The sequence below is a fragment of the Schistocerca nitens genome, chromosome 2, assembly GCF_023898315.1.
Source record: "Schistocerca nitens isolate TAMUIC-IGC-003100 chromosome 2, iqSchNite1.1, whole genome shotgun sequence".
NCBI classification, from domain to species: Eukaryota; Metazoa; Arthropoda; class Insecta; order Orthoptera; family Acrididae; genus Schistocerca; species Schistocerca nitens.
In genome coordinates this window covers 241342098-241358818 of record NC_064615.1, presented here as the reverse complement: position 1 = coordinate 241358818, position 16721 = coordinate 241342098, and the positions used below count along the sequence as shown (strand labels likewise).

The window sequence follows — 16721 nt, the reverse complement described above, 5'->3', positions numbered from 1 at the left end:
ATAAGATAAAAACAAACTGTTGCGGCAAAACTGTACCGTGGTGACTCTGCTCCCCTGACATATCTGCCAACCTTGCACCCTCCCCCTCCCAAAACCCCCGTTCTGATCCTTTTTTTCCCTCGAATTTTCAAATTTCATAATTTAGCAAGTAAATTAAAAAGATAAACGTTGAAAAACGTTAGTGAAATGAACCACATTTCTGAAAAATATTGAACACAATAAATTTGCTGGTCACTTACGAAAGTTTATCCTCGTGTCTCCTAAAGAGGGCACAAAAACCAACTAGAACATGCAATTTCAGATTGCCAAGCAGGCTTTCGACCTAATAGATCGTACCCGGAACAGATCTTCAATCTTAAAACTATTTTAAAATTTAAAGCAATCAGGTCGAAACCAATAGTCTGCACGTTCGATGATTTTTAAAAAAGCATACGATTCTGTAGATAGACAATCTCTATGCAGTATTCTGGAAAAACGCAGACTAAACACCAAAACACGAAAACTGATCGAACAAACACTGACAGAAAACAAATCAAAAATTAAATTCATAGATGGAATTTCGGAACCATTCTTAGTTAAAACAGGAGTAACACAAGGAGTTGGGATCTCGCCACTATTATTCAACATAGCTTTAGACAAAGTAATGAAAGGATGTGAAATGCCACTAAGAAAACAAAACTTTTGGAAGCCAATCGAACTACGAAAAGGTAAAGGAAAATTGAACGTTCCATATTTTGCGTTTGCAGATGACTTAGCGATACGACCCCACGGTGAAGAAACACCAGGAAAACAGAAAGAGACCCTCAAAGAATGTGCAAAGAAGTTTGACCTGCAAATCTCCTTCGAGAAGACTGAATTCATGTGTTCCAAGTTACATATTCCAAGTTAGATATTCCGAAACTTAAAACAAATAATGGTGAAATCATCTGATCAAATACTTTAAGTATCTCGGTGAATTTATTGAATCAACAGAACTTGAAAAAATAGCTCAAAAAACAAATTGCAGAAAATCAAGAAAGCGTCCAGACTTGTTCCATATTTGTATAACAAAAAATGCCTGTCAAAAGGCATTAAAATCAGACACTACAACACAGTAATCAAACCGACAGTCACATACGCAAATGAAATACTCTCATTGAATCGAAAACAAGATTTACAAGAAACTAAGAATGTGGACCATACACACAAGATAGACTGCAAACCATCGAGGCAACATAAAAAGTGTCAAACAACGAAATTGACATCAGAAAGAGACAAATGACATTTTATGGACACGTAGACAGGCTACCTGGAAACAGACTAACTAGTCTACTGGACTATGTGAGGTCACGTAAAACATCAATACCCTGGGTAACTGAAGTTAAGGAAGATTTTACAGAAACGAAAACTGATGTAACGAACACATCATACAGGGATAGATCCAGAATCAAAATTGATAAGTGGATGCTTACTCCAGAGGCGGAACGAAAACTGTACTGACCAAGGAGGACCCAAGAAAGAAAGAAGGCCTTTGGGGAGAAAATGAAGAAATATTGGGTAAATAAGAAAGACCCGAAGAAAAATTGAAAATCACCTGCTTGTCTTTCGCCAATGGGGACATTCGCTAATAATAATAATAATAACAATAAATCTATGATAGTAGTAAAAGTGTTACTAACTGTACAAATTTTCTAACAAATTGGAAGTAAAACAAAATTTATATCTTGTTATTTATGGCAGCTCTTGTTGCACTGGAGTTTACTATAATGAAGAATGTAATATTTTATTTGCTCCTTGTAATTTATTAATGGTGCATATATATTAATCAGAAATAAAAGTAAAAGCGCTATACTTACGCGCTAACAAAATTCGAGTAATTGTGTTTCATTATAATTTCGCTTTATATTTTCTTGCTTTGAGGAAAGCAAACTAGCATTTGCTACTTGATCAAAAGTGTCTGGACACCTATTAGTGGACATTGTTGTGGATTGTTTCCACCCTCCACCCTTATGAGGGCTCGGACAGTTTCAGTGTATCTGAATGTCGGTGAAGGAATGGCAGTCCATTCTTCGTCGGGATTCGAAACCAGAGAAGGTACGTGCATACGTAATAGGCTCCCAAATACGTGACTGGCTCGAAGACTTATAAAGTAACACAACCCAGTATGTTCTTCTCGACCGCGAGTGTTCATCGGACACAGGGGTAACATTAGGAGTGCCCCAGGGAAGTGTGATAGGATCTTTGCTATTTTCTATACAGGCCTACATAAATGATCTCGCAGACAGGATGGGCAGCAATCTGCGGTTAATCGCTGATGATGCTGTGGTGTACAGGAATGTGTCGAAGATAAGTGACTGTAGGTTGATATTGTATAAGATGATATAGACAAAATTTCTAGTTGGTGTGATGAATGAGTGGTTCTAGGCTCTTCAGTCTGGAACCGCGCGACCGCTACGGTCGCAAGTTCGAATCCTGCCTCGGGCATGGATGTGTGTGCTGTCCTTACGTTAGTTAGGTTTAAATAGTTCTAAGTTCTAAGGGACTGATGACCTCAGATGTTAAGTCCCATAGTGCTCTGAGCCATTTGAACCATTTGTGATGAATGACAGTTGGCTCTTAATGTCGAAAAATAAGTTAATGCGGATGAGTAGGAAAAACAAACCTGTAATGTTCGGATAGAGCATTAGTAGTATCCTACTTGACACAGTCACGTCAATTAAATATCTGGGCGTAACGTTGCGAAGCGGCATGAAACGGAACGAGTATGTGAGGATTGTGATAGGGAAGGCGAATGGGAGAATTTGGTTTACTGGGAGAATTTTAGGAAAGTGAGGTTCATCCCTAAAGCAGACTGCATATTGGAAGCTAGAGCGACCTACTCTTGAGTACTGCTCGAGTATGTGGGATCCGTACCAGGTCGGACTGAAGGAAGACATCAAGCAATTCAGAGGCGAATTGCTAGATTTGTTACCAGTAGGTTCGATCAGCATGCAAGTGTTACGGTTATGCTTCGGGAGCTCAAATGGTAAGAAGACATTCACTTCAAAGAACACTACTGAGAAAGTTGGGAGAACCGGCATTTGAAGTTGACTGCAGAACGATCGTACTGCCGCCAACATAGATTTCGCGTAAGGACCACGAATATAAGATACGAGGAATTAGGGCTCGTAAGGAGGCATATAGATAGTGTTTTTTTCCCTCGCTCTTTCTGCGAGTGTAACGGGATAGGAAACGAATAGTTGTGGTAAAGGATACCTTCCGCCCCGCACCCTACGATGGATTGCGGAGTATGTATGTAGATGTAGAAGGCAGTTATGTAGAAACATGGGGCCTGCAGCGAAGTAGAAGTTTTTAACTCTTCCCAAAGGCGCTCCATTGGTTTCAGATAAGGCCATATCAGAAATGTTAGTATAAGCAAACCGCTGCCTCGCAGGTGCTGCTTTATGAGAGCGCGCGCGCACTGTCACGCTGATGCAGTCGTCATCACCGAATTGTTTCTCTCATGTACCAACTACACAATGCTGTAAAATGGTGGGTCTGTTTATAAATAACTTTCCTGCTACCAGTCACGATTTTCGTTTTTTCGTATTTTAAACGATGCTTTTCGGGAAAATGATTCCGATTTTCAAGTGTGTATTTCTTTGTACTACGCCATTTTTATGAAATGTTTTCTATGTGAGATTCTTTTTGTTTCGTTGGCTTTAAGTTTTCTTATGGTCCATTTGTCTAGAGTCTGACACGTGTTAAACATAACTCGCCCTTACGATGTAAGTTATTCTCGATGTGTGCTGTGCACTGAAAGTTGTGAGCGGTGTTTAAAATGTGTGAGATTGCCAGAATGTGGTGCACCGTCGTCTGTACGCCACAAGCATCAAACATTGGAGCGTGTTCCCACTGGAGCAGGAACCGGTACTCCATAGCGCTGTGCCCAGTTCGAAGACAAGTGAGAAGGAGGTATTCACCAGATACTCACCAGAATAACGCCTCCTTCCGCAGCCTTCCTTTTTTTAGACTGAACAGCTCTTGATGATACGAAGTAGATGAAGAATATCTCAACATCTCAGTCTGTGTGCGTCTCATCTGCTCCATTGCTCTCAAGATCTTGTATAATTCTGCATCAAACATAGATAATCCATTTGGTATGCGGATCTTGAGCACACAATCAGGGGAAACCACACAAAAGCGAAACGAGTCCCTCTGTTTACACCAATTTACCAATACTGCTGTTATAGCTGCTGCGCTCGCTTAAAAAATATTGTAGTCAGTTCGAGCCCCGTATATGGATTGGTAATTCTTCCCATAAAGTACAGGGTGAGTCAAAAAGTACTTTACAACTTTGAAATAATATAGAAATTTATTGAGAGATAACTTACAGAATCGATAGTTGTATGATTCTGCAGCAAACAACGTCAAGTTCGATTCATGGAGTGCATCAGTACCCTATTCCGCCACCAGGAGCGCCAGCGTAGTGCAAAGTCAAATTGTCTATTTTCAGTTGTGTGGTGATTCATGCGTGCTCTGGGTTCATGAAACGAACTCTGCAACAAATGTTCGGCGTGAATTTCTCACTGAATATGCTAAGGAACCTCCAAGGAGGCCTACAGTTTACACTTGGCACAAGAACTTTGTTGAGACTAGTTGTTCACTGCGACATGATAAATAACCAGGTCGCCCACGTGCTGATGATGATTCTATACAACAGATGTCTCTGGATGTGCTTGAAAACCTTTCGATTCCACAGATCGATGAAGATGACCGAGATATGATGTTTTACTACCAGCAAGACGTTTCGCCAGCTCATTTCCCCATGGAAGTTCGAGGTTTCCTCGATAATCGCCTCCCAGGTCGGTCAATTGGCCGTGAAGGGTGAATCGCATGGCCACCTCGCTCCCCAGACTTAACACCACTGGATTTCGTTTTCTGGGGTTTCATTAAAGACTGTGTGTAAGTTCCTCCCCTACCTAACAATTTAGCATACCTGAAAAATCGAATCTATGCTACTATTCTACAAGTTACGCCAGATTTTCTGCAACGAGTGTGGGAAGAAATTGATACCGGGGGGGGGGGGGGGGGGGGGATGTTTGCCGCATCACAGATGGTGGTCACATTAAACCAAAATGACACTTGACACTTTTTTGTGAAACTAGATTTGTTTGCTACAAAATGGCACAAGTACCAAAAAATGGTTCAAATGGCTCTGAGCACTATGGGACTTAACTTCTGAAGTCATGAGTCCCCTACAACTTGAAACTACTTAAACCTAACTAACCTAAGGACGTCACACAGATCCATGCCCGAGGCAGGATTCTAACCTGCGACCGTAGCGGTCACGCGGTTCCAGACTGTAGCGCCTAGAACCGCTCTGCTACCCCGGGCCGGCTGCCAAGTACCGATTCTGCAAGTTATCTCAATAAATTTTCATATCCTTCCAAAGTTGTAAAGTCCTTTTCGACTCTTCCTGTAGTTCTAGGTCAAACTTTACGTGGATCCAAACAGCCTAGTTGCTCGTGAACGAACAGGTCGAGCAACGAAATTGTACGCCATGGATTCTGGAACAGGGAAGACCTCTTCAGCCTGTTGGACTATAAGGAGCTGCCGTCGGATGGTAAGTGTTGGCGCAGAGGCCGGTCCACACCCATCATTGTACCTTAGGCACTTGTGACTAGCCTGATAACTACATAGCTCATAACATCAGTCATCTTGAGATGAGTGAATCTTGTTGATATGTGCACGGTGTAGCCGAAATCTTGGTGCGATGACACAAGAAACCTATCAAACTGGAGCAGATGCGCCCTGTCTCACGTCCACGAGCGGTGGTTAAGATTGAAAAATGTATTCAGTGTCCTCGGAGACATTGCCTTCGGGTCCGTTAGATGTGGTAACCAGGGCAGCTACGAGTCAAATACGAGAGCCAGAAATATCACCAGAGCTTTGTAACATTGAATGGTGATACCCTTGAACAGCTCAAGTAAATTAGAAAAATATGACGAGGAAGGTTAAAACCCTTATATACTAAATATAGTGTGGATGCTTTATTGGGTGCTCGTGATTTTTGCAACGTTCTGTGTTTGCGGTTGAGACTGAAAAGAAAGTAAAGAACGCCTGGAGCCGACGCTTCTATATATATACTTTCTATGTCCACAAGCGACCTTGAGGTGTGTGGCGGGGGTTACGTTTTGTACCGTTGTCATAATTTGCAAAATAATGTAAAATCTAAAGATAAATGTATTTTTATTGACCTTATATTAAATACCTCCGCCCCCAATCCCATACATTCCTTTGTGGCATGTACAGAAAAAAATCCTATAATTCACTGTGTGATTTTTTATCTTTTAAAATCTTGTCACGCTCCTTACAGGAGCCCAAAAAATTACTAAGTGGTCGCGAGATAAAATGCCACTTTCTTCAAATGTGTACCACTTTGCTTAAGACATCGTACTAGTCAAGCCTGTGAAAATTTGCGATCCTCTTCATAGCGTATGCTTACTGTCTTCTGTTACCTGGTATGGATTCCACATACGTGAATAGTGGGGCCACACCAGTAATCTATTTTGTAGGTAATCAAAATATCCACGGGTGTGCTGCCGGTCTATAGTGTCCAACGGGCACTCCAGTCATATTTTGTAGGTGAACTGCAGTTTCGCAGCGCCTCACCAATGAACCGAGGCCTGCCGCTTGTTTTACCTACAGCTTGGCCTACCTAACGGTTCTCCGGATTTAATAACACGATCTGTCCAGTTCAGATTCATAAAATTGTTAGTGAACTATTACTACTCTTTTACATCTCGTGAAACGCACTTGAGAGTCATTTACCAGTCTTCGCATCATGCCAGTCTTCTGTCACTGCTTGGCTGGGTATGGTTAATATCTGATGACACTTCCTCACAGATAACCGCGTCATTTGTCAAAACTGTGATGCTGTAATTGATAATATATGATTAATCAATATATGCCAAGAACAGTAACGGATCACACATGATTCTGGTTTTGTATTTTCGTATAGCTCTCCATACAGAGTTTGTGCAGCGTTCTAACAAGCAGGTACAGTCTATTCCAAAAGCTATCTTGAGCCTCTTCACAACCTGTGTTGTATTAACTGCGGTTGCTAAACTGAATGTTAAAATTACAACATCTATGTCAGCCCAAGCTTTTATTATATTTCATTTTTCATCCACTACACGTTTTGCCCGTTACACTATCGTCATCAGCTTTGAACTGCTCGCAGTTGAAATCAGCTGCACAAACTATCTTCATAAGAATTCTTACGTATTAAAAACATTCCGTAACTTTTAGATCAGCTCGCATGATGCTGCGAGAAATCGTACGTGCTTTCCACTAAGAATAGTTATACTATAAGACGTCTTCCATTTCACGATGATGGGTAACCTTCAAAATGCGTAGTGAAGTGAGTAAAAATATTGTAACCAACGCAGGTAATGCAATATCTTCAGCCTTTCGAAAGTATGTTATATAGCAGGAATCGGTGCTATACTTGTCGAAAGGTGTCGGGAAACTGAAGAATGCCAAACCGACCTGCTTAGTATCTTTCATGAGTGAAGGTGGAAGTTGAGTTTCGTATCATCAGTGTTTCCAAAATCCAGTCAGGTGCCGTGGAGTTCTTTTTCTTCCCTGTAGACTATTATGACTGGATTCTGGAAGTCAGCTGCAAACAGAGGCAAAAGATGTAGGACAGCGGCTCCCAGCACAAATTTTGCTGCCGTTTCTTGCAGATTTGTGTAACCAGTACTCTTTTTTAATCGCTACTGACAGCTTTCTGTTTAAATGAACTGTAACATTGATCACCAAAGGGGCTGTCGAGATTAACTCCTCTTTATGACAGATAATCTGTATTTACACGCTTACCTACTCTTTTGTTGCCGGTAGAATTCTGGCAAGAAATTATTTGTCCATCCTCAGGAAACAAAGCGACTGTTGTTGTAGGGGTTTCCAGTCCGAAGACTGGTTTGGATGCAGCTCTCCATTCTACTCTATACTGTGCGAGCGTCTTCGTCTCCGAATAACTACAGTAACCTACATCCTTCTGAATCTGCTTACAGTATTCATCTGTTGGTCTTCCTCTACGATTTGTACGCCTCACACTTCCCTCCAATACTAAATTGGTGGTCCCTTTATGCCTCAGAATGTGTCCTATCAACCGATCCCTTATTTTGATCGTTGTGCCACAAATTTCTTGCGTCCCCAGTTCTGTTAAGTACTTTCTCATTAGTTATGTGATCAACTTATCTAATCTTCAGCGTTCTTCGGTAGCACCACATTTCTAAAGCTTCTATTCCCTTTTTATCTAACCTGTTTATCGTCCATGTTTCACTTCATGTACATGGCTACACACCAGACAAAAACATTCAGAAAAAGATTTCCTAAGACTTAAATCTATGTTGGATGTTAATAGATTTTTTCTTTTCAAAAACGCTTTTCTTGCAATTGCCAGTCTACATTTTATATCCTCTCTACTTCGGTCATCAGTTATTTTACCGCCTAATTAGCAAAATTCATCTTTAAGTGTCTCGTTTCCTAATCTGAGTCCCTTTGCATCACCTGATTTAATTCGACTCCTTTCCATTATGATTGTTTTGCTTTTGGTGCCGTTCATCTTATATCCTCCTTTCAAGAGACTGTCCATTCCCTTCTACTGTTCTTCCAAGTTCTTTGCTGTCTCTGACAGAATTACAACGTCATCGGGAAACCTCAGAGCTTTTATTTCTTCTTCTTGCACTGTAATTCCTAGCCCAGATGTTTGTATGGTTTCCTTCACTGCTTGCTCAACGTACAAATTCAACAACATCGGTGATGTAACCTTATCTCACTCCCTCCGCAACCACTGCTTCCCTTTCATGCCCCTCGACTCTTGTAACTGCTGCCTGGTTTCTGTACAATTTGTAAATAACCTTTCGCTCCCTGTATTTTACCCTTGCTACCTTCAGAATTTCAAAGAGAGTATTCGAGTTAACATTGTCAAAAGCTTTCACTTAGTCTACAAATGCTAAAAGTGTAGGTTTGCCTTTCCTTAACATGTCTTCTAAGATAAGTTGTAGGGTCAGTATTGCCTCGCGTGTTCCTACATTTCTCCAGAATCCAAACTGATCTTCCCCGAGGTCTGCTTCTATCACTTTTTCCATTCTTCTCTGACGAATTCGTTAGTATTTTGTAGCTATGACTTCTTAAACTGACACTTCGGTAATTTTGTCACCTGTCAGCTACTGCGTTCTTTGGAATTGGAATTACTACATTCTTCATGGAATCTGAGTGTCCGCGTGTTTCATACATCCTACACAGCAGATGGACGAGTTTTATCAAGGCTGGCTCTCCCGAGGCTATTAGTAGTTCTGACGGAATATCGTTTACTCCCGAGGCCTTGTTTCGACGTAGATCTTTCAGAAGCGACTACATTGTGATATAAAAAATAAAAATAAAAAAAACAGTTACTCAGCATTGTTGGCTGGAAGACATCGAGTGGTAGATTCAGCCGGCTAATCAGGAAGGATTTTTCCTTCTTCCGCTCAAAATGGCCCCTTTCCATGCGGTGTGTGAGACTTGTGTCTTAAGTCTATGAGCTGAGTGTAGGTGTCTGTAATAGTTGTGTGCATAGTGTGTGCATTTGTGTTGTGCGATGATAAGCACATAGCCCTCTCCTCTCGAGTAGCACCAAAGAGACCGCCGGGCTTAAGATCTCTATCCGATGGACGTACCACCGTCAACAGTGGCACATGTCCCCACTTCGAAACTGCGGAAGGCTTTGTTATTTAATGCAGGACACTGGCCCAAAGTGTGGTGCTCGAATAGATAACGCTACCGTCTCTCATTTCTTTGCACGCTGCATGCCAATAATCAAAATGTCTACCTCCGAGTCGAGCGCCAGCACACCGATGTTGGATAGTGATTTGTCTAGGAAGGCGGATCACGCTGGAATGTAGTGTCCCCACCACGCTGTCGGTCACAGACAGCTTTTTTTCTTTCAACATGAGAATCCTGGCTGTGAGGCCAGCCAGAATTTCCGTGTGTGTTTCCGTAGGTCTAGAGGAAAACCAAACGCAACCCCAAAATATATTTCTCATATCAACCAAATTACAAACTATAAAGTGTATCAATCTTATGACTGGGATCCATCGAACCCATTACCTGCGTAACCAGAATTACAATTATCGCTCTTGAAACAAATGATATAAAATAAATATTTGTTCTCATTGCGTAGATACTTAGGCAGTAAAGTGAAGCATTGAAGAAAGTCTCTTGGTTGTTATCGGTTGTTGCGCATCATGGCATTAGACGTCGCCTTCACGAGCACGAATCCGGCAATAGGTTCCGTGTGGTCTGTTGTGTGTGATGTCAGTACAGGACCACGGTGCGCCCATCAATCCCATGCGTGATGGGGTTGTTCTTCTTCATGTAGTCAATGAACACGTCCGTGTCAAGGCGACCTGCAACAGAAATTCACGTCGCATTGCTCAGTACGCTGGTAAGGTGCGCATTGTGATGTTATCCGCCTTTTTACGATTCACCCCCATAACATTCTGTTAACGTAATTCAGTAAATTGAAGGCGTTGATATCAGGTATCTTTGTGACCTAGAATTCTGAGGAATATTGAATGTAAATAATAAAAGGAAAATAACTATAAGTGAAATGGGAGACGTATTCCCAACAAAATTTGGAGTCTATACATGCTTTTCATTTACAGTCAGTTCCACAAGAAAGTGTACGCCATATTGTTTGTAAGTAGGCTGTTTAGGTTTTTTTATTGGTAACGCCACCTCTGTATGAAAATCACTGGCTGTGCTGTGTGCAGTCTGTGGCTGCTTTGCATTGTTGTAATACTCGCCATTGTAGTGTTAGGCAGCTGGCTGTGAACAGCGCGTAGCGTTGGGCAGTTGGAGGTGAGCCGCCAGCAGTGGTGGATGTGGGGAGAGAGATGGCGGAGTTTTGAAATTTGTCATGAACTATATCAAGGTAAATACATTGTTTGTTCTCTATTAATATCTTTCATTTGCTAACTATCCCTATCAGTAGTTAGTGCCTTCCATAGTTTGAATCTTTTATTTAGCTGGCAGTAGTGGCGCTTGCTGTATTGCAGTAGGGGGAGTAACCAAGATTTTTGTGAGGTAAGTGATTTGTGAAAAGTACAGGTTAATGTTAGTCAGGGCCATTCTCTTGTAGAGATTATTGAAAGTCAGATTGCGTTGCGCTAAAAATATTGTGCGTCAGTTTAAGCACAGTCCTGTATAAATTGATAAAAGGGGACGTTTCATATGTCGATCCTTAGCCTAGGATACCTCACTGGAATCTTCTGATTTTTTCTTGTAGTTTGTGTAATTAGTGTAGATTTTGTTTATTGCTAGCGCGTAATTGTAGAGAGAATCTCCTTTGTAGTTGCAGTCTTTCATTGTTGTACAGTAAAACAGGTGTGGCACGCATGTAGATTTGCACCAAGTATTTCGCTGCTGCAATTAACTAGATATTATTTTTAGTGCTATCTTAATGTGTTCCCCTATTTTTGCTCTTCAAATTGTGTTTTTCTGTGTTGTCGTGTGAAATACTGTGACAATAATGGCGTGTGAAAAACGTAACACTAGGCTCCAAAGTAAACTGAGAAATGATAGTGAAGACGAAAGCAGTGTGTTAGCGCCGCAGAGTAATGAATTAACTAATGTTCAAAGTAGTAATTTGGTAATTGTGCATAGGGAAATGGAGCGGGCGGCAAACAATGGCGTGGACAGTGAAACAATTAGTGAAGAGGGAAGCATTATCGGTCGATCGGTCGGCAACAGCTCGCCTCAGGAATCCGAAATGACACGACACGATCTCGCAAATACTGCAGATTCAGGTTTTGGGTCCTCACCGTTTTCTCAAATAAGTCAAGACACATTTTCTGCTTGTCAAAATGTCAATGTTGCCGGTGCAAATTCACTGCCGAAAAGCACTGAGGAACATGTTTCAGACACCAGTGCATTGTTATTACAGTTAATGCAACAAATGGGACAAAAGCTACAAAAGTTAGACACAACACTTGAACAAAATCAGTAACAAATGGGACAAAATCTTCAAAAGTTAGACACAATGGAACAACACCAGAGACAAACGCAGCAACAGTTAGACGCAATGGAATTAAATCTTCACACCACGCTTGAACAAACACGTGAAGATTTAACAACTGAGTTACATAACATTGAATCGAAATGTCAAAAAGTCTGTAATGACGTAAAAACACAAATTTGTGAGCATTTTCAACCTATTTTTTCGCGGCATGAAAATGCATTACAGAATCACGAAGCAGCCATAAGAGAACTGCAAACTATTGTTCATGAAAATCATGAGACCTTGCAAGCTAAATTTGACTCAGTTGCATCTACCGATTCGGTTACGCAACTTGCAAAAACTCAGGAAAACTTAAAGAACACAGTAGATACTCTGAAACTTGGTTCAGAAAAACACACTGAGGAAATAAGTACACTATCGGAGAAAGTAGCCGAACTTTCGGATCAGTTCACTAATTTATCTACGAAGGTAGATGATAATCTGAGCCCGCATCTCGTGGTCGTGCGGTAGCGTTCTCGCTTCCCACGCCCGGGTTCCCGGGTTCGATTCCCGGCGGAGTCAGGGATTTTCTCTGCCTCGTGATGGCTGGGTGTTGTGTGCTGTCCTTAGGTTAGTTAGGTTTAAGTAGTTCTAAGTTCTAGGGGACTTATGACCACAGCAGTTGAGTCCCATAGTGCTCAGAGCCATTTGAACCATTTTTTTGATAATCTGAATGACACAAAACCGGTAGTCTTTAATGACACAGAAGAGAGTGAACAAATTAGGAAACTGAAACAAAATCTGAATCAACACCAAAGAGAAATCCGGGAAGTACAAGATCAGCTGACACAGGTAATACAAGAATTACGTATTTCAGAGGACACTCGCGCCCCAATACGGGATGAGGGACTTAGAAATACGGAAAAGCCGCAAAATAATAACACAGGGCATTTCGGAAGTTATGAAAGAAATTGGCAACGTGCACCGAATTTTGAGATGGAACGGCCGACACGACCTAACAATGACCGATATGCTACTCGCCGACACGATGATTTTGACTATAAGCTGTTCATTACTACACGTAAATTCAAAACGTTTAAGAATTCTGCCAACGACATTCATCCACAAGCGTGGCTCCATCAATTCTCTCATTGTTTTCCTCCCAACTGGTCATTAGAACACAGATTAGAATTTATGTGTGGCTACTTAGAGAATGAACCAGCTGTAAGAATGCGATCGGTCATTCACGACTGCCACAGTGAAGGAGAATTTTACCATGCCTTCCTCTCAGCATATTGGTCTCAAGCCACACAAGACCGAGTAAAACATGGCATCATAATGATGAAACATTTCGAACAATCTGAATTCTCCAGTCTTGTGAAATATTTTGAAGACATGTTACATAAGAATCAGTATCTTTCAAACCCATACAGCCCCTCAGAACTCATCCGCATTTGCTTAATCAAACTGCCTGAACATTTACGACATATTATTTTAGCAGGACGTTGCAAAGAAGACATTGAGGCTTTTCAGGGACTGTTACAAGAACTGGAAATTGACACTGACAATCGCGGAACGCACGAGCACAACAATTACAGATCACATCCGTCGCAATTCCGCGATGAAAGAAATAATAACTGGACGCGACAAGGCTATTCTCACAACAAAAATCGTGACCGAAACAGACACCACCCGTATAACAACCATTGGCAGAGTAGTAATAATTACAGGGAAAGATCACCTCTCCGCTGTAATGACTATCACAGAGACAATCAGAGAAACAGACAATATGGGAACCAAAACAATTATTATTACGGGAGACAGAATAACTTTAGACGCAACAGTCCAGCGCGCAGTTACGATTCAGGGAGAAATTCTCCACCACTTAACCGACAAGAAAGAAACTACAGCATCTACCGTCATGAACGATCAGGACTGTCTTTATGGACTGTGAGAAAATTTGAGCTTTTGACCAACATTGTATCAATAAGTGTGTGCATTTGATTTCTTTGTTATTGTAATTGTGAAAAAAATTTTAACAAATATGTATTGGCCAGTGCCCAAAAAAATTTTGTAAAATTTTTTGTGGGTAGCATGGGGGCTATGTAAGTAGGCTGTTTAGGTTTTTTTATTGGTAACGCCACCTCTGTATGAAAATCACTGGCTGTGCTGTGTGCAGTCTGTGGCTGCTTTGCATTGTTGTAATACTCGCCATTGTAGTGTTAGGCAGCTGGCTGTGAACAGCGCGTAGCGTTGCTCAGTTGGAGGTGAGCCGCCAGCAGTGGTGGATGTGGGGAGAGAGATGGCGGAGTTTTGAAATTTGTCATGAACTGCTCTATATATATATATATATATATATATATATATATATATATATATATATATATATATATATATATATACACTCCTGGAAATTGAAATAAGAACACCGTGAATTCATTGTCCCAGGAAGGGGAAACTTTATTGACACATTCCTGGGGTCAGATACATCACATGATCACACTGACAGAACCACAGGCACATAGACACAGGCAACAGAGCATGCACAATGTCGACACTAGTACAGTGTATATCCACCTTTCGCAGCAATGCAGGCTGCTATTCTCCCATGGAGACGATCGTAGAGATACTGGATGTAGTCCTGTGGAACGGCTTGCCATGCCATTTCCACCTGGCGCCTCAGTTGGACCAGCGTTCGTGCTGGACGTGCAGACCGCGTGAGACGACGCTTCATCCAGTCCCAAACATGCTCAATGGGGGACAGATCCGGAGATCTTGCTGGCCAGGGTAGTTGACTTACACCTTCTAGAGCACGTTGGGTGGCACGGGATACATGCGGACGTGCATTGTCCTGTTGGAACAGCAAGTTCCCTTGCCGGTCTAGGAATGGTAGAACGATGGGTTCGATGACGGTTTGGATGTACCGTGCACTATTCAGTGTCCCCTCGACGATCACCAGTGGTGTACGGCCAGTGTAGGAGATCGCTCCCCACACCATGATGCCGGGTGTTGGCCCTGTGTGCCTCGGTCGTATGCAGTCCTGATTGTGGCGCTCACCTGCACGGCGCCAAACACGCATACCAAGGCAGAAGCGACTCTCATCGCTGAAGACGACACGTCTCCATTCGTCCCTCCATTCACGCCTGTCGCGACACCACTGGAGGCGGGCTGCACGATGTTGTGACGTGAGCGGAAGACGGCTTCACGGTGTGCGGGACCGTAGCCCAGCTTCATGGAGACGGTTGCGAATGGTCCTCGCCGATACCCCAGGAGCAACAGTGTCCCTAATTTGCTGGGAAGTGGCGGTGCGGTCCCCTACGGCACTGCGTAGGATCCTACGGTCTTGGCGTGCATCCGTGCGTCGCTGCGGTCCGGTCCCAGGTCGACGGGCACGTGCACCTTCCGCCGACCACTGGCGACAACATCGATGTACTGTGGAGACCTCACGCCCCACGTGTTGAGCAATTCGGCGGTACGTCCACCCGGCCTCCCGCATGCCCACTATACGCCCTCGCTCAAAGTCCGTCAACTGCACATACGGTTCACGTCCACGCTGTCGCGGCATGCTACCAGTGTTAAAGACTGCGATGGAGCTCCGTATGCCACGGCAAACTGGCTGACACTGACGGCGGCGGTGCACAAATGCTGCGCAGCTAGCGCCATTCGACGGCCAACACCGCGGTTCCTGGTGTGTCCGCTGTGCCGTGCGTGTGATCATTGCTTGTACAGCCCTCTCGTAGTGTCCGGAGCAAGTATGGTGGGTCTGACACACCGGTGTCAATGTGTTCTTTTTTCCATTTCCAGGAGTGTATATATATGATGATATCAAGGTAAATACATTGTTTGTTCTCTATTAATATCTTTCATTTGCTAACTATCCCTATCAGTAGTTAGTGCCTTCCATAGTTTGAATCTTTTATTTAGCTGGCAGTAGTGGCGCTCGCTGTATTGCAGTAGGGGGAGTAACCAAGATTTTTGTGAGGTAAGTGATTTGTGAAAAGTACAGGTTAATGTTAGTCAGGGCCATTCTCTTGTAGAGATTATTGAAAGTCAGATTGCGTTGCGCTAAAAATATTGTGCGTCAGTTTAAGCACAGTCCTATATAAATTGATAAAAGGGGACGTTTCATGTTAAATGTAACGTTGTAACGTCCGCAGCGACTGGTCTCGAGTTTGTACTCAATGCGCTTTTGCACATTGCACAGATAAACAGTGAGAGAGTGGAATGTTCTGTTTTATCGGTTGCAGTTTTGGTTATTTGCACTCATTTACAGCCAATTTAAAAGCTGAAAATGTGCAATATTTATCAAAAATGCCTTCTGAGGTCCGTGTGAGAAGCTATTTTGTTCTAACAAGGCAAACTGGATGCTCCAAGAGGATAATGATCCGAAAAATCGCAGGTGTCTCTGTACGGCGTGGAAACGAGACGACGGGGTGTCCACGATGGACTGGCCTGCAATGTCTCCGGATGCAAATCCGATAGCAAATGTTTGGTCGTATATTAAGGTGAAGCTTAAAGGAAAGCCAATATTTATGTTGAAACAGCTGTCATATAAAATCAGGACGATATGGAGATAATTACCGAGAGAATAAGCAGAATATCTCGCGAAAAGCATGCCAAAAAGGTGCCAAGCTGTAATCGATAATGGTGGCGATTGGATTAACTATTGGGTGATTGTGTACTTAGTAATAAAATGTTTTTCCGTGTAAACATA

The 16721-nt window shown here is 42.4% G+C and overlaps 1 protein-coding gene across 1 annotated transcript in view; it reads right to left on the bottom strand.

The window, feature by feature from the left end:
- Nucleotides 1-10022: 10022 nt before the first annotated feature.
- The window catches only part of LOC126235960 (apyrase-like), a 75753-nt gene continuing 69054 nt past the window's right edge, over nt 10023-16721 (bottom strand). Inside the window, exon 9 of the mRNA XM_049944932.1 lies at nt 10023-10415. Within this exon, the coding sequence (XP_049800889.1) occupies nt 10324-10415 (92 nt within the window). The 3' untranslated portion in view covers nt 10023-10323. The remainder of the gene's footprint in view (nt 10416-16721) is intronic.